The 22,852-nt window shown below is 54.7% G+C and overlaps 1 protein-coding gene across 6 annotated transcripts in view; it reads right to left on the reverse strand.

Annotated features, from left to right (window-relative positions):
• The window catches only part of Baiap2 (BAI1 associated protein 2), a 75,164-nt gene extending 52,433 nt beyond the window's left edge, over positions 1-22,731 (reverse strand). For 4 of the 6 annotated variants that reach the window (XM_008828754.1, XM_029561339.1, XM_029561341.1 and 1 more), the window contains exons 1-3: positions 22,570-22,731; positions 8,158-8,233; positions 4,312-4,398 (exon numbers count right to left, since the gene is read on the reverse strand). In XM_008828754.1, coding sequence (XP_008826976.1) covers positions 4,312-4,398; positions 8,158-8,233; positions 22,570-22,623 — 217 coding nt within the window. In that variant the 5' untranslated portion in view covers positions 22,624-22,731. The remainder of the gene's footprint in view (positions 1-4,311; positions 4,399-8,157; positions 8,234-22,569) is intronic. The other 2 variants (XM_008828772.2, XM_008828781.2) reach the window with 1 other exon arrangement.
• Positions 22,732-22,852: the final 121 nt, after the last annotated feature.

A 22,852-nucleotide genomic window follows, 5' to 3' on the forward strand; every position in this document is an offset into this window, starting at 1 on the left:
GGCCTGTGGCCATGTGGGGCATTTTCTTGATTGTTGAGTGATATGGGAGGGCCCAGCCCACTGTGGGTACTGCCACCCCCAGGCAGGTAGGCCTGTGTTGGATAAGAGAGCAGGCTGAGCAGGGGCCAGAGGAGCAAGCCAGTCAGCAGCATTCCTCCATGGCCTGTGCTCCAGCTCCTGCCTCCAGGTTCCTGCCCTGAGTTCCTACCTTGGGCTCCCTGATGAACTGAGGCCTGGGAGATGTAAGACAAATAAACCCTTTCCTCCCCAAGTTGGTAGTGGTCAGAGTGTTTTATCACAGCAATGGAGAAACAGACTAGGACAGAAATATACCAAATAGCAACAATGCAAATATCCCTCAGCAGATGAGGGCATAGTAAGTGGCGACACACCACACAGCAGGGTAGACCGAGCCATGGCCTAGGAACCACCCTTCACAGTGTGTCATGGGCCAGGAGCACACCGCCTGAGGGAGGGGCCAGACAAAAGAGAGCACGCCAAGACCACTGAAGTTCACAAAGCTCAGCAAACACAAAGGGTCAGGGATGGAGAGGTGACAGGTGGTTGACTGGAGACAGGGCTGGGGCTGGGGGGGGAGGTTTGACTCCAGGAGGAACAAACTGATCATAATGCACATACAGAGAAACTTTGTGCCTATGCCCCAATGTCTGTAGCTGATGCAATGATTCCTCAATAAAACAGCAAAATCGGCTGGGCATGGTGGTATACACCTTTGACCTCAGCACTCGGGAGGCAGAGGCAGGCAGATCTCTGAGTTCAAGGCCAGCCTGGTCTACATAGTGAATTCCAGGCCAGCTGAGGCTACAGGGAGACACTGTCTTTAAAAAACAAACAAACAGGCTGGGCATGGTGATTATGCCCTTAGTCCCAGCACCCAGGAGGCTCAAAAAGACAAAAAACAAACAACAAAAATAACCCCCAGCAAAATCAAGCAATCCCCAAAGCTGTGGGTCTGACCTATGAAAAGGATGAAAGGCTTTTCAGCACCATCATGAAAACAGTGCACACTGATTTCAATGAAAATTACCATAGTTATAGATCGGTCATGGTGGCACACGCCTTTAACTCCAGCACTCAGGAGGCAGGGGTAGGTGGATATGTGTGAGTTTGAGGCCAGCCTCGTCTACATACGGAGTTCCAGGAAGCCAACGCCATATAGTAAGACCCTGTCTCCAAAAAAAAAAAAAAAAAAAAATTGCAACACTTATATTGGGCTGGAAACAGGAGGGCATCAGAGTGACTCGACTCTATCCTAAGAATTCCTTAGCATAAAGCTAAAAAAAAGAAACGGCATGAACTCTTCTCTTTAGACATTCGGAAGCAAACAGCACATGGAGCCGAGCAGCTACCTGAGTGGGGGACGTGGGCAGCAGGGGGTTGGGGAGTGGGGGGTGGGAAAAGAGCTGACTTATTTTTAAAGCAACGCTGCACTGCTTTAATATAAATTCAAATCCCAGTCGTTTGATCCAGCAATTCCACTCCCAGGTTCTTGCCCAAGAGACATGAAATGTCCCAGGATTTCACATGCTTCACTACAACATGTTCACAATGGTCAGGGTGCAGAAGCAACTCACATGTCCACTAACAGGTGAACAGGCCAGGTGTGGTAACACACTGCTGTGATCTCAACACTACCAATACCCAGGAGGGGGAGGCAGGAAGATTTCAAGGTTCACACTAGCCAGGACCACAAAGTGAAACCCTGTCTCAAAAAAGCACTCCCCCAAACAAAACAGATGAACAGGGTCTATCACACAATAGAATATGTGACCATGACTGAGAAGCTCTGACACGTTACCACAGATGAACCTTAAAAACAAGCCCCGTGAAGATGTCAGATACGACCTCATGCACTGTACAGTTCTCCGTAGATGTACAGAACAGTAAAGTCCACCCAAGACTGGGGGGCGGGAGGCTGGACAGGGAGTGACTGCTGACGGAGCAGGGCTTCTCGCAGGAGTGACAGAGAAGCTTCAGCTGTGGACAGAACACAGGTACAGACAGAAGCCTGGGGTGTTGTTCAGTGGTAAACTGTGTGGCACGTGAATCATGTCAACGAAGCTGCATCAAAGAAAGATCTGAGTCAGGCCGGCACCTGGCTGACCAGCTCTGGACAGACGGACAGACGGACACATATACTCAGGCCGGCACCTGGCTGACCAGCTCTGGACAGATGGACAGAAAGACACACACACACATACACACACACTCCGGCTGGTACCTGGCTGACCAGCTTTACACACATACACAAGACTGGCACCTGGATAACCAGCTCTAGACAGATAGATGGACAGACACACATACACACAGGCTGGTACCTGGCTGACAACCTCTACAGGTACACAAGATCGGCACCTGGCTGACCAGCTCTCTATACACACACACACACACACACACACACACACTGGCGCGTCCCCGGCAGCCCCCACACAGACACAAGAGCGCGCCCCGGCGGACCACCGCTCTATATACACACACACACACACACACACACACACACACACACACACAAACACGCGCGCGCGCGCACGTATGCAGGCACCTGGCCGACCACCTCTGTGGCACACAAAAGCCTACACAAAGAAACTACCTGTTCAAATCACAGCCTTGAGTCCTGCTGCTGTCTGTGTCCATGTCCCCCCTGCCCCCGTCCAATCTGGTCCCGCAGATCCTCACGAGTTCTAAGGAATGCCGTCAGCAGTTCTGGAACCTCCTGGTAGCCTCAGACAGACCTGTCACTCACTGCAGGACTGCCAGGGCCTGGCTTTTTTTTCCGCCTCAGGTAGGCTCACTCTCCATGTGACCACAGAAAGTACCTGGCAGCCTAGCACAGAATGAGAAAATGCTCCCTTCACACGCACGTGTAGGGCTTGTGCACAGACACCTATGGTGTCCCCTGAGGGGTCAAGACTGTGAAGGAGGGCACCTTTTATACCTGGACCCTGGCACAGAAGCATTAGGATAGGACCCCACATGGCCACCAAGCAAGCACAGAGCTGGCCATCCAGTGCCCTGAAGGCCTCCAGTAATGCTCCCCCGCCCGTTGTCCTCCTCATCAGCTAGTTGAGTCTGCAGGTTTGACCTCCGTGTGGCACCTGGCATGCCATCCACTGCACCCCCAGGCTTCCCTTCTCAGGTTGTCAGGGTCTCCCAGTTAGCATCACATCTACAGGAGGCAAAAGGCTCCCTCCAGAGCCATTAGTGGGCAGAAGCGATGAACCCTCTTTCCAGACCAGACCACAGTCACCTGCTATGGCGAACCATGGCATCTGTGTACAGCCTGGTCCCATCTACCCAGGCAGGTTCCATGACTCTGTCAGTCAACACAGCAGGCTCTCATGAACTCTGGAGGACTCAGAAACCACGAGCCCCATGGCTCATGGTGGTAGGTCTCAGTGTTCTCAAACAGAGCCCAAAACAAGGTCTAGATTCTGTGTTAAAGGTTGTGAAAGGTACAAACAGGGCTGGGGGCAATAGTAGGCAGAGCTGTGTGCACAGGACAATGTCTCTGCCCACAAGCCATGGAGACATGAGAGTTGGATTAACAGAAGCACAAAGAACCCAGACCCTCCAACTTGCCAATACAACCCAGGCCTCTCGCTAGTCAAGAGGAACCACCGGCCCCAAAGCAGAACAGAAGGCCCAAAGCCCAGGAGCCACATGTGAAAGTACACTGGACCGCCACAACCTGACCCATAGCCTGGCATCCTGTGAGGAGGGGAGACTTCAGCTATATCGCACAGACTCCCCCAAAGGCCAGTTTGTAACACCTCACAGAAGCCCATGGATTAGTCCTCCTAGGACAGTGACAAAACACAGGCAGGCATAAGAGTACAGCCCACCTGGGAATCCATGCTTTGAGAGGTTGCAGATGGGAGAGGGAACACACCTCCAGGGGCTCCACCCTTTCCATCTGTCGTCATACAAGAAGGATCCAGTAAGTCAGTCAACACCCTCAGTCTAACTCTCCATACAGGTCCCCTGTGTCAGCCACTCATGCTGTCCCCAGCACCTTTAAACAGGGCTTTGTCCGCATCTCCTCTTCCCCAGTCACGTTCCTTGGGGGAGACAGCCCATCGTCGGTATGAATTCCAAGCAGCACCCTAAGGCTGACTGGTGCATGCCACTCTCAATGGAGGGCACCCTTAACAGCTCAGTCATTTTTTCATTTGACAGCTAAAACCCAATCAATCCTGAATCCAAGAAGGGCGAGACAGGACACCCAGACCTGCTGGGTGTAACCAATGACTCAAAAGGGTCCCAGGGTTCTCTTCCCCATCAATGACTTACCAAGTTCCTTGGAGCCCTGGCTCTCGCTGGCCAGCTCCCCCATCTTTACCAGGGCATCGAAATAGCCTTTGGCAGCAAAGGTCACACCTGAGGAGAGAGGAGAGAGGGGTTACTTCTTGCACGGTGGAGCCCATCCGTCACCCAGGCCTGGACAAACTCGAGCCCTCTGGCTGTCTCTGAATGCTGCTGTTGCCTATGGATGCTTACTCCACTGCTGTCGTGAGAGCTTCTTTTATCTGTAAGAACACAGTGTACTGTGCAGGTCCAAAGCTATTCAAGTCAAACTGCAGAGCGTGGAGCCCTGTCATGTGTTGTTTGATGAGGGGGAGGGAGTGCTGCTTTAAGTGCTATGTACCAAAGCGCCTACTGACCCTGGACAAGACCACCACAGACCTGGGAGGCCGGAGGCCACTGATTTTCCCAAAGGTCCCAAGCCAGACTCTGAGAGAGAGAGCCAATGTCCTCAGTCTCAGAACAGGATCTAACCAGAAGCAGGGTTCATTGCTCAGAGCAGGCTACAGGAGCACTGGTGCAGCCACAGGGGCTTCCCAGGTGTCTCTCAGAGGCACTGGTTACTGGATATGCCAAGCGCTGCGCTGCAGCCGCCACGAACAGAGCAAGTACACAATTGCTTGGTCTAGACTTCCTCCCAGTGACCTCCACCCAACTCTGCTCTGGGGTGCCTGGCAGACTCCTGCTTCTAGGGAAGGCCCCACCTACCTATCCTTCAGGGTGTGCAAAGCAGGAAGAAGCAGAGGGCCTGGAAAGCAGGGCCCTAGGGAGCAGCAGTGGCACCGCCACAACTATCTGCTTTCTGCAGAACTTGTTAGGGGCTTGTAACTAGGCATGTTATCAAATTTATTTATATGGCATGGCTCTCAATTAAGCACACACAATTTGTTCTGTGGTTTAAGACTGTGTGCCCTGGGGACTGAGGAGCTTCTGCTGCCTGGGAGGGGTCTACCCCTTAAAACAAAAGGAAGGGAAACGAAGGAGAAGTCGGGTCTCAGGCTGAGGGGTTGTGGTGGTGTGGGTGGCCTGTGAGGCTGAGCTCAGTATGGACAATCAGGGAAAACAGGAAGAGGAGTAACCGCCCAGACTGTCCACACACAACTCTGACAACCACGTGAGGAACCCAAGCGGGAGCCGGAAAGGCCTGGAAGGAAACCTGTGCTGGAGCTTCAAAGACTCAGAGGATAACAGAGGAGACGGCTGCTGGCCTCCACCAGACCCACAGCGAAGGTGAGATACCCCTCCAACAGGACGCTGGGGAACAGAAGCCCACCGCCCAAGGGAGAGCCACACCAGGGCAGCAATCTGCCACACAGAGTGGCCGTGGAAAGGGGCATCACTGGTCTGCAATGTGCCAGACCCACTCCTGGTTCTCATGGGATAGAGCCACCTGGGTCTCCCAATTTCTCCTGACACGGTCCATCTGAAAACCAGAATAGGCCTGGAGAGCTGGCTGCATTCAAGGTTCCGGGAATTCCTTTTTAGAGCACAGTGTGCTGTGCCTGGAGACAGGAGGACTGCCCAGGACGGAAGCCCTGTCTCCAAACTACACCTCCCCTTCCTGCTTCCAGAGGCTTCTTCCAGGAGTCCACATCCAGACAAGAGGAAAAGCCAGCTCTTCTTAGGACGTAAGAGAAGCTTCTGGAAAGCCAGATGTTACTGTAGGGGAGTGAGAGCTGGGTGTGATGCCAAATGCCTCTCCTCTCAGCACTCAGGAGGCCGAGGCAGGAGAATAGCACAGAGTATTAGACTAGCCTGAGCTACATAGTCACACTCTGTCTCAAAACAAAAACAAAAGCCCATAAGCAAAAGAAAACAAAGAGCAGTAGGGAGCGATCAGAGACCGGAGGTGTCCTGTCTGTGTGCGCCCCTCCCCCCAGCTGGCGTTTGCAGATGTGTGCTACTGCACTCAGCTTTTACATGGGTGATGGGGATCAGAACTCAGGTCCTCATGCTTACTAGTACTTGACTAAGTCTCATCTCCACAGTTCCACATCCCCATACGGCTACTTGGGTCGGTGTGTGTGTGTGTGTGTGTGTGTGTGTGTGTGTGTTGTGTGTTGTGTGTGCGCTTGTGGGATGGAGTCAGAGGAAGATGGCTGGTGTCCTGCTCTATCACTATCTGCCTTATTACCTTTGAAACAAGGTTTCTCCAAACCTAGAACCTGCCTGTGTTGCTGTCTGGCCAGCCTCAGCAGTCTCCTGCCTCCACCGACCCCTCACTGGGGTTACAGGGTCACAGGGCCATGCCTTGCTTTTATACAGCTGCTGAGGAGTCATGCTTGTGTGGTAAGCACTTTACCAACCTAGCCATCTCCCCAGCCCCATGTGGCCACTACTTTAAGCAACCTGAGAGGCTCTTCCCGGGGCAGTGACCATCATCACAACCTGGGTATCTGAGATATCATGAAAACCCTGTAGAGGCTGACACCCATCCCCCAAAGGGGATGGCAATTTCAGAGGGACAGACTCTATATGCATGAGCTCTGGGACCCCACAGGCCCCTGCAGCTGTGCCACTGAGTTCAAGGCTACAGAGAGGAGTAGGACAAGGCAGCAGCCCTCCAGCAGCCCTGACGACCCCCATCCTCATGTCACACATGATGTGGTGGAAGCCACCCCTCAGGACTTCAGGTCAATGCTTGGAGTTCCCACTGACCAGGATGGTGAGCTGTTCTCCTATGCTCCAAAAGGGAAAGCTCTGCCCTGGTGTGGCCTCAGTGACCTGCTCTATGCAGGATCTACTAAAGGGGCAACCTTGCCTGCAGCAGTCACCAGAATAGGCCAGGGTCTCTGGAAAGACTCAGACATAGGAGGCTACCAGTAGGACTGCACCTCCAAGGTGAGAAAAGCCTGTTCTTATACTGGATGGGGCAGGTAGTACATACACAACAGTAGCTAGACAGTTCCGCCTGGACAGTGTGACCAGGAACAAGCCCATGATGCCAGAGCTCAATCACATGTCCTGTTCACATGGTACAGGAGGCACAACAAGACCATGCTGACCAACTCCAACCCTCTCCTGCCTTTAACTCGAAGCCCCTAACTGAACAGGCAGTTCCCCCTCATGTGGGGCCACCGCAGGATGAAGCTGCAGAAGAGGATACAGTGTGCAAACTTGGGAACAACACTCTCCTGCTGGGGGGTGAGGGGTTCACGCAGAAAGATGTCACAGCTGGAAGCTGCTAGAACATGGTTAGCATAGGCATGGTCACAGGTGCAGGGAGGACCAGCAACAGGGCCCAGAAAAGTGGCTCTCCAACAAACAATGCAACTTGGCTCCACTGGGGCAGAAAGGCTTAATGTACTCTGGGACCAACAGTAGTAGGCTGGCAGCCCTTTCCCTCCCCAAGCTAGGGGGTGTGGATACCAAAGAAATCTGTAAGCCCAAGGATCCAGCACAGGTACTCCAGTCCCCACCAGAGTTGCAGCATGTCCACTCTCCAGGGAGAGGATGCAGGTGCCAGATCTAAGGTCATTGTGCACCAACCCCAATCCTATACTTTGCATAAGATTCTGAAGGACAGACATTCACACCCCTGTCTGCATGTTACTGTAACTGTGGAAAAAGACCAGCCTGTATTGAGACCAGTCCGCATGGCAAGGGCTTGTGGTCACACAGACATCAGAGTTACTTTCAGAGTATAGGGGTACCCACACCTCAGCTCATCACTGGCTTCTACCTAGATTGCAAGGGGCTGAGGAGAAGTTCATCACATGCAGGGGGTGGTAGGCAGGGCTGGGGATGCAGGGGTGGTAGGCAGGGCTGGGGATGCAGGGGTGGTAGGCAGGGCGGGGGATGCAGGGGTGGTAGGCAGGGCGGGGGCCACTGTACCTGCCAGCGCTTTCTCATAGTTCTTGCCCATGGCGATGAAGTTGCGGAGGCTGGGGTTGAACTGCTCCATGATGGTCTGGAAGAGAGCAGAGAGAGCGGCATCACCTCACCACCATCCACACAAGTCCTTCCCATCAATCCAAGTCTGAGCCCCAGCTCTGCCTGCTGCAAACACCCCAGAGCAAGGAGCCCTGAGCCTCACCATTCACCCCTCTACCCTGGCGTTAGCAGGGGCCTGCCGTAGAGAGCCGTCTGCAGAGAGACAAGGGGTCCTCATGGGGCCACACAGCACAGGTGGCACTCACAGGGATGGATTCCAAAGCGCCAGTCCTCAGCCGGCGGGGCTGAGTCAGGCGTGGGAGGCCACCCGTCGGCCACACACAAACACTCGGTGACAACCCCCCACGCCACCATCCTAACTCAACACACCAATTACCAGCATCAGCTCTGATTAGAGCAGTACACATCCTGATTTACAAATACCACTCTATGAATAATCCAACAGGCTCAGGATCTGTTTGCCTGACGGACTGCAGTCTCTGTGCCAATATCGGCAGTTCTCAGACTCAAGAAATTAGGTTTTCACTGCGAAGGCCAAATAAATGTTTTAATTACAAGGCATAAAAACAGGCTCACACAAACAGCAGCCAAGTGAGAATTCTACCAGTAGAACTCTCACAGACTATCAACAGCCAATGCCAGCAAGGGGGACCCCCAGAGAAGAAAACCCAACTGGGTCACATCCTAAACCTCTGGGGGTTTGTCATGCTGGGAGCCTGACCCCTCCTGAACAGGAAGGAAAGCCACCTGGCTCTGCACCAGGCCCATGGAAGGCTGGAGGCCCCCATCTGCCCAGTCCAACCTGTGGTCCTTCTGGTGAGGCAACCCCCGCTTCCAGCTCTATCACAGGCTGAGGAACCAGTGTGTCGGATGAGAACACTTAAGGACATGAAGCCCAGGGTATGGCATTCCTGACACATGGCAGGGCATCCTGAGGAGACACTGAGACCCTTACTCTTGAGGGAATGAGGACTCACGTTCTCAGCTACCACCCACCACCACCACATGTGGCCTGGCTTGCTGACTCACTGCCTACAGGAACCTCAGACAGAAACCCTGCTTAGCCAGGTCCACAGGGCTGCTAGCACTGCCTTCCTGGCCACCTCCTAGCCCAGAGTCCATGGCGCACAGGAGAGATGCAGGCACCACCTGGCTTCCAAGTCCCATCATACAGCCAGCAACTAGGGAGGAAGGCAGAAAGGCTCCAGAGGTGGGGAAGGGAGGGCAGAGCCCAGAAGGAGGCAGGGAGGGACAGGTTGTCAGGGCTAGAGAGCACCTCAGGGCAGGTGGAGGTAAAGAGGCAGGAGGTAAGAGGAGAGGAAGTGAATGTGGTAACGTCCCCTGGACAGTACAGGAAACTCCAAGGGTCTGAGCAAAGCCAACCTGGCCACGTTTAAAAGGCCCCCAGCTGCACAGATTTTTGCCTAGGAACCAGGAAGCTGAGGGGAACTTCCCTACAGCTCAACTCTCTGTGAAGGGAAGGAAGGAGGCTCCCGCCAGGGCCGGATTCCTGTACTCGGCATACCAGGCAGTGACTGACAGGTGGGACCTGCGTGGACAGGAGAAGCAGCCCTCCAAAGGCTCTAATCTGGAGACAGGACACTGAGGTGGCACAGGTTCACCTGAACAAGGGCCTGGGGAACCTGGTCTAGACCCTGCAATCCAAGGAGCACCTGGGAACCAGGCAAGAACATTGTCCCATGGGCAAAATGCTGGGGGACACAGAGTCTAGGAGTGACCCAAGAGCTTGACTCCAGGAAAACCCTTGGGTGTCCTGGGAGAAGAGAAGGCTCAGTCCACACCAGTCTCTGAGCTCCGTGAACATCCTAAATGACAGGAAAATATGCCAGAAACTAGCTAGGGCCAAGTAAGGCAGGCAGCTGGTATACCAGCCATGCCACCTGCGTGCAGAGGGCAGCTGTGAGGTTTCACTTCTTCACTGCAGTTAGCTCACACAACAGGAATGTGAGAGTGAGCCAGATGGGCAGTGTGGGTAGGGGAGTGCCAGCCGGGCCACCCTTGGTATGACCACAGCATCGCCTGGCCGAGAGCGGCAGCCAGCTAGGAGACACCGGTACTGCTGTCTTGGTCTGGAGAGGGTGGCAGAGGCACGAATGCCGCTGGGCTGACACGGAAGGCCTCTCCTGGCCCTAGAAGGGCAGTCTCCTTCCAGGTCTGCATAGCAAAACCTACCCTGGCTGAAGAGCGGTCCTCCTCCTCCGGAGCCCTACCTCCAGGATCCGAACCAATGCCACAACCTTCTCTGGGTCACTCAACTTTCCAGAAACCTTAGGAGAAAGATTTGGTACCTCATGTAGATAGCAGCCCCTATGGTGGGACTCTGTGTCTTTGTGTGTGTGTAAGGGTGTCCTCTCCGAGCTCTCAAGTCCACCCCATCATCCTAGGTGCATGCAGAGGCCATTCTAACCTAGAGGGCCATGCCTGCCCCCAAGAGAAAGCCTCCTAAGACAGGCTCACACTCACCCAGAGGCCCCAGTGGCAGTTCCTGCTTCACCTGACCCAGCCCCCCGGGTGCGTGCCCTCCAGGCCTACCTGCTCCAGACTGGCCCCTCCTGAGGGGCCAAGTACCAGACTGTACAAGAGGACGGTGCTCTGCTCCAACACTCAAGGGAAGGGCTTGCTTGCTGTAAAGGGGAGGGAGTGTCTTCCTTACCAACCCCAGAGAGCACAGAGGGAAAACAGCAGCCAGGAGTGAGACATCTTGACCTTGAGGAAATAAACTCAAGACTGGGAGGCAGAGCCTCCTGGTTCATGCAAGCTTAAAGCCACTATCCTCTCAGGGGTGATACACAGAGGGTGGTGCAGTCCTGATAGGCTGCTCTCAAAGCTGGGGGGATCTCAGGGCATCTTCCCCTTCCAGGACAGACTCCTACTTGAGGAGGGAGCACACACACTTCCTTCAAAACCCATGGGCATGTTCTGCATGTCAAAACCCACCTGTTGTGATCTCATGGCCCTGTGCTCTGACTAGGGCGGCCCCCTGGATAGCCTGCCTGGGCCAGAACTATATTTAGCACCACAATTCTTTTACTTATTCACCTGATCATTCAGTATTTATTAGGGACACCTTCTATATGCCAGGTAAGGCTTTGGGAGTGCCTGCAAAGACTGGGAACTCGTGGGAGACTTTATCCCCACAGAACACATCCTGAAAGGGCTGAGGGAAGAGAGCCCACCCAGAGATTATCAGAGCTCAAGACAAATTTACAGATGCCTCCCCTCTCCTGGACTCTCACAAGCAGGGTGTCCTACAGGCTAGCTTCAAACTCACAGAGATCCACCTGCCTCTGCTTCCCAAATGCTGAGACTAAAGGTGTATGCCACCATATCTGTCTCAGGCTCAAAAATGTGGTGGCGGGAGGGACCCTCAGCCAACCCACACCAGACCCTGGATGACCCACTATGCCATTTTCACAGGCACAAAAGGCAAGGGCTGAGCCCACTAGCTGTAAGGTGCTGCACTGGCACAACGCTGATGGGCCCTGGGAGCCCTTCTAACTGGCAGCCTCCTGGCTGTTCCCAGTCATCTTGCAGGTGACAGGCAGGCAGACCAGGAAGGACACAGGGCAGCAGCCCGGCCACCCTATCCTCTGCCTACTGAAGGAGACAAGAGGCTGGATATCTATAGAAAGGAGGTCCGTCAAGGGATCCTGCCCCTCAGCTCCTACCCATGCCCGCTGACTGTCAGCTTGCTGGGGGAGGCCACACTTCCACACAAGAGTGGTGCCCAGGGACTTAGGGAATTTGCCTACCATACCCTGATTTCCTAGGGCTGTTTGAAGATCCATGTCTTGCTTAAGTCACCAATCTGAGTCATCATCTTTCAGTACCAAGCCAACTAGTGCTGGATCATTCTCACATCTAGCAGGGCAGAGCCAGATCCTGAGCCTTCCCATCACTATAGATTATAGAACTCTGGGAGTCAAGGGTCAGTGGCTACTCAGCTCTCTCTACATGGCCTCTGGGGTCCGCCCAAGGAAACCATATTACAGCAATATGGAGAGAAGGGTAAGGCAATACTCAGGGTAGCTGTTATCCAAAGAATGCCTCTAGGTGAATCCTGCTAGCTCTAGCATCCCAGGGACCTAGTGTTGTCCTCTCTGCGCAACCCCCCAGCACCCTTCCCCTCTCACTGCAGCCTGGAGTCACTGGAAAAGCAAGCAACAACTTTTCAGCCCAAGCCCAGTATAGTGCGACCACCGAGGGTGGGGGATGACACCCCACAGCATCCCCTAGCTCAGGTGCAGTTTGACCCAACAAGACTTGCCTAGGATACCATGTTCCTAGAGATGTACAAGCAAGACAGGGCTGTAGGCAAGACCCAGAGAGCCCAACTTGGAAGCCTGGGCCCCAATGCATCTAGTACCTGCTGGTAGGTGGCAGGGTCCTCTGTGGAAGATTTTCCAGAGCTTGTTGTCCTGAAAGTACAGGCTCAGTCCCCCACTACAGGCAAGTTCAGGCAGGAAGAGGGCAGCACTGGGCCTCCCACAAAAGAAACACCCAGGAGCTTAGGAGAGTGGGTTAAGGGCCCTACTCACAGCACCAGAGAACTTAGGGGAGCTGTGGAAAATTCTACCTCCTTCTAAAACTTCAGGATCCTCTTGGAGGAATAAAAACAACTCTAGGAATTCAGTGAGCACAGAGGACCCCCGGTGGAGCTAGACCCTGAGTTGAACCTTGCTTAGAGACAGAGTAGGCAGGAATATGGGTTTTTTGGGGGGGGGGCATTCTTTTTGAGACAGGACCTCCCTATAGCCACAGCTGGCCTGGATTTACTATGGAGACCAGGCTGGCCTTGAACTCACAGAGATCCACCTGCCTCTACTGGGGTTAAAGGTGTGCACCACTACGCCCAGCTAGAAATGTGTATTTTATGTGTGTCTGTGAGCCTGGACTGTTCCATGGGAGAGGACTGGAATCTCTGCTCCTGAGGGAGTGGTGGTAGGATTCCACCAGGCCCACAGGCCAGCTTCTGTCCCCTGAAGAGGTGGGCAGGCAGAAGAGGACAGAGCCCAGCACCTCAGGAGCTGGAAGGTTACCACACAACGGGCTCCAGCAGGGTCTAGGCAGAGGTAATGCTGTATGTACCATGGTAGTTCTGGGTTCCCAGCTCTGGTAACTCCTCTGGAGAAGCTGCCAAAATTAAGACTCCAGTGTCTCTGGCAGGGTGCCTGGACGTGACAGTATGGAGAGAGGTGGCCTCCCATCAGGAAGGGTCATAGAACAGGGCCTCCTTCCCATCACCCCAGGAGAGACCACCTGAAACTGCAGAAAAGATTCAGCTGAAAACAGCAGTCACAAAAGTCATTGCAGATCCCACTCTCGGCTGACCCACATCCCTGTGAAGGGTTGCTGAGTCCTTGACACACAGAGGCCAAGCTCACAGGGTCCACGGCACCTAAGTTACATCCACTCCTTTCAGAGGCCTCTGACATCTATACCCCACCACCGGCTTGTTTCAGAGGTCTCTGAAAGCTCTCAGGCACATACTGTACAAGTCCCCAAGGGGAGGGGTTCCCCAGGGCAAAAGCCATGCCAGAGCTGCCACCTGGCCCAGGTCCTATGCAAGGAAGGCCCTGGTCAGTATGTACTGGAGAAGCCAGGCCTGCACCATCCACCCCATCACAGCTACTCCCACAGGAACTGGTCAACACCCATCATACCAGCTTCCCGGACACAGGACCAAACAGCCTGAATGAACATATTCTTCCTGTCCGAGACAGGGATGTCCTGTTCATCCCAAACTCCACAGATACAGCTCCCCAGCGGACAGACCCCAAAGTGGGGTACCCTAGTTTGGGACACAGAACTTATGCCAGAGTAAATGGCTAGCCAACATGGGGGAGGGGCACATTCAAACTGCTTTGTCTTTGGTTAGTGTTAAGTTGGAGCTAAACTGATCAGCTGCCTTGGGTTATTGGCTGTGATAACATCACAGCGTGGCCTCCAAGAACTCCGCTGTCATAAGCCAAGGACTGCAATTTGATTAAATTGGAAGGGACAACTCGCCTATAAAGACAGGGTACCATGGAGACAGACAGCCCCCAGGATGACATTCTTCCAACGGTGGGACAGAGGATACCATGGCTGTGTGTGCTGAGCCTGTTCTCCAGGCCCCGCTGCCGGAATCTGAAGATGGTCTTTAAAGAGGCCACTAAGTGAAACAAAGTCACTAGTATGGGCTCTAGGCCAGCCTGGCTGGTGTCTTTATAGAATGAGATAACACACAGGCACACAGACAGATGGCCATGTAAGGACACAGGAACACCTGGTCCATCTGCTGACCAAGGAAGGGCCTCAGGAGGAACCACCGGCCATACCCTGATCTCCTAGGGCTGTTCAAAGACCCACGTCTTGTCTTAAGTCCCCAGGCTGCAATACCATGTTTCAGTACTCCGCCAATCAGTGCCAGATTGCTCCCATATCTAGCATGGTATGGCCAGGTCCTGAGCCTTCCTATCACTACCGATTATAGAAATCTGATCACTGCTCAGTCCTGAGAACATGCAAGGTCACTCACTGGGCCATCTTTCCCATGAGCATGCAGGCTGCGTCTCCCCAGGGCCAGGTTCATTTCTAAAAGATGAATAATGTACAAACTGGGAGGCTTCCCTAGAATGTTCTGGAACTATACCTATTTCCAAGGACCTCAGGTCAGGTGGTATCGAGTGCTGGCCCAACAGCCACTGCCACAGGAATGGAGGACCCCTGGCATCGAGGTACTGGCCAGGCATCCCTGCTTCCAGCACCCGCTGCCCTCTGAAGTGGTGGCACAGGGCTGAGGACCCTCCCGAACACCAGAGCTCCAGTCCCGCCTGGTTTCATCCCAGTTCAGCTGCCTGCCAGCCAAGGGACACGGAGCTATGCTGCTTCTTCCCACTGAGGTGCCCTGTGTGACAATGTGGAGAGAAGTGAGCTCGTGCACACTGAGCCCTTGGGCGGAGCTAGACCTGGGGTGAGAGGCTAGAAGACACTCAAGACAATTCAGACTGTAAAATGCAGGCCCTCAGGGCCAACAGTCTGCCTTCCACAAGAAGGCCACAGCATTGAGTGGTGATACAGTCCAGACCTGAGCACCTGACTTCACATCCCCCTCCCGAAGCAGGGCTGGGGCTGCTACTGGTGTGACCACAGCCAAATGTTCCCAGGCCCCACCCTCAGTCCCAATACCCTGGCCATCACAGTCCAGGATTCCCAGTCCCAGGGTGGGATGGGTCTTCCATGGGTGACAGATGGGAGGTAGACAGCAGGCCTCAGGCTCTGGCAAAGACAGGCGCAGTGTGCACAGTGACCCAAGTTCAGTGTACTTCAGGCACCTCCGCCTTCAGCCCACACCTCCCCACCCCCCAGGTTTAAAAGTCCAGCAGGACTTTTTAAAGGCACTTGCTCTGTTAGAAGCAGGCTGCACCCTGGACTTGCAAGGGTCTGGTAGGACAAAGACTCCTGTGGGTGGACACCTTCGTACTGGTATCTCACCCCACCCCAACATCAGGAGATGGCCTTCTGCACTGCACAGGTTTAGTCCCGTACTTTACAATTTCCACATCTCCGTACAGTCTCGGGCGGCAGCTAGGACATCTGTGGGTCACTTGGCATGTGACTGTCCCCTGCCATGACTGTATTTCAGTAGTGCCTAGACCACTAAATGATTACCTGAAGAGGGTAAGGCAGCCAGGCTGCTGGTCAAGAAAGTGCCAGTAACAAAAATGGCATCAGAGGCATCTTGGAGGTTTGAAAGACCATCCTAGGTGCTCCCAGGAGGTGATTCACCAACACCCATAAAATGGTCAGGGCAGGGGCTTGGACTCCTCAGATGCTAGTAGCCCTGAGCTCAGAGGGATCTGACTTCAAATGTAAGTAAGTTTTAAGAAAATCCTGACCTTAAAAAAAAAAAATCTAGTTGGGTATGGTGATGCATGCAGGCAGAGGTAGGCAGATGCCTGTGAGTTCAAGGCCAGCCTGGTCTACATAGTGAGCTCCAGGCCAGCTGGGGCAACAGGGAGACCCTGTCTCAAAACAAAAAGACAGAAAAAAAAAAAAAAGACAAAATCTGTCTAAATATTTTTGTTAGTGTCTCTTTATGGGGGGTTGAGATGGGGTTGCTCGTTTTTGTTTTGAGATGGTCTCGCTCTATAATCCTAGCTGACATCAAACTCACTATGTAGCCCAAGTTGGCCTCAAACTCAGGGCAATTCTATCTCAGTCTCCTGAGTGCTGGGATTATAGGCATGAGTTGCCATGGTCATACACACACACACACACACACACACACACACACACACACACACTGTGGTACTGTGGATGGAACACTGGCATTCTGGGCTTGCTAAGCAAAGGCTCCATCACTGATCTATATCCCAGCCCTTAAAAGAACTATTACCATGGTATAAAATTCAAGCCTAAGGCACATGAAAGTGTTCTCACCTACTGGGGTCTCCTCTGGGCCAGATGGTTCTCCATGTGTAACTTCTCAAACCCACTCCCTACCACAGAAACAGCGAGTCCAGGGATCCCATCTCAGCTAGGACATCAAGACTGGCTCCACCAGGCCCTGGGACCTCCAGAGACCCCTGGATCACAATGGTCATGCCACAGCCAGTCAACCAGATACAAAAGGTCAGGCAAGGCTTCCAGTAGCCAGTACCAAACTTCAAGGACCAGACATGATTTTCCATGCACAGCTGGCAGCCCACTCGGCAGCAGGCAGGGAACACCTCGGGAGTTTGGTGGGGTGTCAGGTCCCGACTTCACCTCAGCAGGCAGAAAGGGGTTTCTGCCAACAGTGGTGGCAGCTCAGCTGTGGGAGGCCCACACAACGAAGCCTGGGCCTGCCCCAGGTTCTCAGGGTAACTCCTTGGAAACAGCTCATGCCACCACCCTCCCCAAGTCACCCGGGCCATTCTTATCCCCTTTCCCTTTCTCATCTCTGGCAAGGGACCAACCTCAAGGGTCCCCAGGACCAAGCAGGACAAAGCTCCTGCTGCTAACTCTCAACTGTATCACCACCTCCAGGAAGGAGCAGACACTGGGCTGCTGCTCCTGGGGTCAAAGGCTGGTAGAGCAAGACCCTGGGTGTGGGCAGATAGGGACTCAGAGGCCAGAGAAGAAACCCACTAGGCCTCAAGTACTGCCAGGTCCCTGGCAAGGCCTGGCCACTGTTCTAGGCCCTGGGGATATATACCAGTGAGAGAAGTCATGCTGGCCACAGGTGACCCTGGCACTTTTCCAAGCCTAGGCCTTCAGGTACATGGAGTGTAGAGAAGGGTTTTCAATTGATGAGCAGCTCCCCCTAGCCAGGACAGGATGGTCCTCTCATGGGCCTGCTGGCTGGAGCCTCACAGCACACAGCTCAGAGATGCAGCTGTGCCCCTCGACCTCCCTTGCCACCCTGGGTTGAGGCCCCTCCAGTCATCGTGCAGCTGTACTGGCACAATTGGGCTAGGGATGACTCAGAGCAGGGGGTGGCAGGGGTTGGAGAAAGGTGCCAGTGTGGTCCACGCCCGTCAGTAATTATTCCAGGCACAGGCAAGGATCTCAGTGCACTGTAGCACAGTGCTGTACTAAGCGGGGGAGGCTGACAGCCACCCAGCTGCCCTGAGCACAGGCCTTCCACCACCCTTCTCCACCCTCTCTACCCTGCTGCCTCAAGGAGAACCCTAGGCCAGGACAGGAAGGCAGCATGGGAGGCCCTGGCGAGAGGCACTGGGAGCTGAGAAAGAGCACAGGAAGCAGCCCCAGTCAGCAGCACCAATCAACTGTGCAGGTGTCTGCACAATGACTGCCACAGGCAATGCCCGTCCAGAACATTCAGCACTGCAAGGAGGGCCCCAAGGGGCTGAGCAGACACCTCCCACTGCTCTTGCAGGGACTCCTGGCTGTCCTGAGCAGGGCTTACCACTACTTGGGAAAGTGGGCTACACCTTGGGATCCCTGTGGCTTTGCCACCTTATGCTCAAGAGAGGGGACCCCACCCTTCTATTAAGCAGCCAAGCCCCACATCAGCCCTTTCCCTGCAAGATCCTGCTGCCTGTGGCTAAGAGACAAGACCCAGACCTCAGGGCCTGGACCTTCAGAAGCCACAATCAAAAAACACAACAGCAACAAGACTCAGCTCCTAGCAACATCCACCCAATACCCTCCTGCTAACAAGAGCAGAGCAGCACCGGTCTTCACTGTGACCTCAGGGCCAGTCGGTTAGGTCCATGCATCAAGCTGACTTCCCAACAAAGACACATACCAGGCAAGGCCCTGCAGGACAGGAGGCACAGGCCAACACCCTTCCAGCCCAGACACAAAGACGAGCATGCCCTAAAAGCCCCAGGTGACCCTGAACAGTGTGGTCATCATCACCAGCAAACACTGACTGTATGCAGAGGTTGGTCAACTCAGAGGCCAGCTCCCTCTGACAGACAAGCTGCTCTCTGTTGTTCTGGCTACTCTACAACGGGGACAAGGTCTGAACTGCCTTTACTATTCTGGTGGTAGGCGAGGGCAGGCAGCACATGATCTGAGGTGTGCAGGCAGAAAAGAAATTTCACTCAGTGAGAACAGACCCAGCCTTGCTAATGATGGGCTGGCCCGGAAGTACCTCTAAGATAAACAAAGCACAAGGCATGTGTACACACAGGAAAGAGTACAGACCGTGGGCCGTACTTTCTCCTCCTCCGTGAGCATGCCCGGCCAAGTCAGGGCCTGCCAAGACCCCACTTCACTGTCACTACCATGCCTGCACTTCTTAAACAAGGGAGCAGCATCACTTGGGTCTAAAGGGAGTGGTTGGAGTCCCATGCTTCCCAGAGCTCCCCAAACATCCTTCTAGAGGAATAGGTGGGATGTAGGCACAAATGGTGGGGGGTTCCTCCATGCCAGATGACTAATCACACCACAAGTGTTTGGCTCAGCTGCTCAGGGACCTGCTACCTTCACTGGACCACTACAACACGGCCAGGCTGGCTTCCTGACCACCGTGTGAAGGAGATGATCGGGTGACAATCCCAACCACGCTGACCCAAGGAACTGCACCCCCAAGCACAGCTGTTTGGGGATGTGTTCTACCAGGCTGCTCTCTTGTCTCACTGCACAACAGGAGGCTGATGGTGCTACTCCTGGCAAGGACTGGGCCGCCACCCTCAAGGGTCATGGGGTTACCCAGGAGCGAGGGCTTCTTTGGGGTTAAGAGCTGAGACAAGTCCCTAATCCTAGCACTTGGGGAATAGAGGCAGGAGAATCAAGAGTAAAGTCATCTTCAGCTACAGAGGGAGGTCAAGGCCAGCATGGACTACCTGAAATCCTGTCTCAAGAAACAAATAAAAAAAAAACCCACTTGAACTAGAGATGGCTTAGCAGGTGAGAGCACTTGCTGCCATGCCTGACGACCAGAGTTCAATCCCCAGGACAGGCATGGTAGATGAGAACAAGCTGTCCTCTGACCTCATGTGAGCCATGGCACACACACACCCATGCATACAGACACAGAAACAGACAAAAATACAATTTAAACAGTTTTAAGACACTAACCTGACCCTTTCTTCTCACCCCACTTGCCACACTGAGCTGCTTAAAAAGCCACTTCTGCATGCAGTCAGACTCAGGGGCCACCAAGGGGGCTCTGAGGCCTTTGGCTGCCCTCATTCTGAACAGTATACTCGGGCACTTGGGGCCGTAGACCCCATCCCCAGCACTACAGCCACCATCCAGGCACCGCCCAGAGTGGACTCCAGTTTCTGCTGCTGTGCATGGAGGGAGGGGGTCTTCCTTGCCTAATGCTCCCCTCCCTGCATGGCCCATGAGTCAGAGGATGAGCTCCTGACGTACAGCATGAAAACTGTCCTGCTTTTCCTTCCCTTCGCCTTCCATGAAGTTCCCCCAGGGCACAGCTCCCAAGGGAACAGAGCCACCAGGAAAGAGGGCAAAGTCTGCATTATGGTTCTTCCAGGAGGAAAAGTCAAAACTGCATTGTGTTCTCGAATTCTTAATCAGCAGGACCAAGGACAAGCACCCTCCTTTGCCAAGGCAAACACCACTCAGAACTGCAGCTGAAGTTGATGCAAGGGCCAAAGCAAATAGCCGAGCCACATCACAGGGTGACAATGAGCAGGGCCACATCCCAGACCTTCCCAGGAGGTACTGCCAGCACTTCTTCAAGAGCCAACCTGCACGGAACAGCCCCGAACACGGAGCCAGAGGCTGCCGAGCCCAGGAGAGGACCGAGAGCATGGCAGTGCCTGGCCCCTCTGGACTGACCCAGAGCTGCACACCAGGGGCTCTGCCTCTCGCCCCACTGAAAATCCCCATGTGGGCTGGGTATCTCCCTGGCCCACATGCCAAGGCTGCTCAATCTCCTCAGTGACAAAACACAAAAAGGCAACAAGCAGAGGATTTGAAGACTCAGCAGTCAGGCCCCCAGAGGATAGCAGAGTCACCTGCTTACAAAGCCGAAAGAGCCAAGCACCACTGCAGAAACAGCCCTCATCCAGTGCCTGTGTCCAATGCTTCAAAAGCTCATGAAGTTCGTTTACATGGGGGGTCACCAACCCCTGCCCCACAGAATAACAGAACCCACTGTGTCTCTTGTGTCAGCCCCCAGCTGGCCAGGCTGCAGCTGCCTCTGAAAGTCCCCAAGTGCAGGATCCTGATAGTTTTCCTACCACTGCAACAGCTCTCACCTCGACATCGAGATGAATTACAGCAGCATGTGGGTGAGGCCCAGACCTGTAAGTGCAGGCTGACTGCCCAGGCATGAGTTCTACCAAGGAGGACCAGGGATTCCCCAGAGCAGGGCTGCTCCTCACACCCTGCCTGCACATGAGGCTTCCATTTAATGGTTTCAGTGCAGAAGCAGGGAAAAATGGGGGGGGGGTGCTGTGACCCGCACTTTTCTTTCACCCCCTGCAACACAAAAGCAAACAGTAATGGAACTAATGACTAATAATTTAACAAACCTCCCTCCCCTGACAGTATGTGCTTCACAGAGCAACAAGAGGGGATCGCACACCATGGAGTCTACCCGACACCGAATATAAAAACCCTAAAGGCTGTTCTGAATCCTGTTTGCCAGCAGCTGAACATGGCTTCAGAGCTCCTTCAGCCCTGCCTTCAGGATTCCTCCAGACCCGTGGAGCTACAACTTTAATGCCTTTATTAAAAGCCGCATTAAAGTATAATCTGCCCCCTGGACTCCAGCTGAAACCTAAGGGGCCACCCCAGAAGCTTCCATCTGCTGTCCGCAGTGGAGAGAGCAGCTAAAAGGGCTTCACTGGCTACAACAGGCACAGCCATGGCCGGTTCCCACAATTAGAAAACTGTTGCTGGAGAGCGGGCACAATCCCACTCACAGCCATGAACCAGCCACTGCATGTAAACACCAGTGACGCTAATCGCCAGTAACCTTCAGACACAGTTTTGAAATAAAGCACAGCTTTTTAAGGACTGCTGTGGACCTACCAGAGCAGGGATTTTTCTCTTGAGAAAATGCCCCTGGGAACTGCAGTGGGCCTGGTGCCATCAGGGAGCCCGGGGCTGTGTTAGTAGGGGTAGGGGGCCTGGAATCCATGCTGGAGAAACAGGCAAGGGCCCGACCGTCTGTACAAAAGGCATAGACATGACATGATAGCAGGGGGATGGAGAGGGGGCTTACGGGGGGGGGGTGCGCTACAGCTCTTACAGGGGGAACTGTCATTTCGCAGATGAGGATGTGAACGCGACTCTTAACACATCAGAAGCAGAAGCAGGCGCGTCAGCCTCCTACACGATTAGTCTTCTCCCTCTGCGGTTACATAAGATGATGGATTATCTGTCCACCCATCCAACCTGCCCGCGTCGGCCTCCCACTTTGGGCCACGTCCATTAACACCCGGGAAGGAGTTGTGGAAAGGGAAAGCCTGTTGAGGAGAAAGTGTCCAAAGGCTGGCATGGCCGCGCTTAGAAGAGCCTCGCGGTGCTACCGCGCCAAGAGACCACAGGGCACCCGATCGCGGCAGCCCGCAACCCCCACGCCTCCCCCGCTGCCCTCACTCCGGGGTGCAATGACCCAGACCCGGTCGGAGAGCAGCCCGGGCCCGGCGCGCCTCGGTCCCTCCAGACCGGAGGGCGCGCGCACCAGGGCGCGCGGGGGCCGAGCAGCGCCGTCGGGGTGGGGGCGCCCACTCGGGTGCGGGGAACTGCGCGGGCTGGGGCGGGCGCAAGGCCCGGGGGCGGGCGCGGCCACCTGTGACCCACCGAGGACCGGCCACCACGCCCGAACCCAGTGTGCCAGCAGGAAGACCTCCCCCGGGAACCTCGGCCACTCGGCCCCGGGACCGCCCCGGACTCAGTGCCCCGCTGGAAACTCACCTTGTAGACATTTTCCGTGAGCCGGTGCATCTCTTCCGACCGTGACAGCGACATGGTGCCGGGTCCCGGCTGCACCACAGATCAGAACTGGGAGCTCGGGCGGCGACGGCGTCGGCGGCAGGAGCGACGAACAGCAGGAAAGGGAACCCGGACCAGGACCACAGAGCACGGCACCCGGCGGCCGCGGCTTTTATAGCCTCCGCAGGCCCCGCCCCTCACAGGCCCCGCCCCCACCGCGTCCGGATCACCGCCCCCGGTCGCCCGCCCCCGCCCAGCTCCGCCG

Source organism: Nannospalax galili, unplaced genomic scaffold (genome assembly GCF_000622305.1).
Source record: "Nannospalax galili isolate Female #2095 unplaced genomic scaffold, S.galili_v1.0 scaffold1250, whole genome shotgun sequence".
Taxonomy (NCBI): Eukaryota; Metazoa; Chordata; class Mammalia; order Rodentia; family Spalacidae; genus Nannospalax; species Nannospalax galili.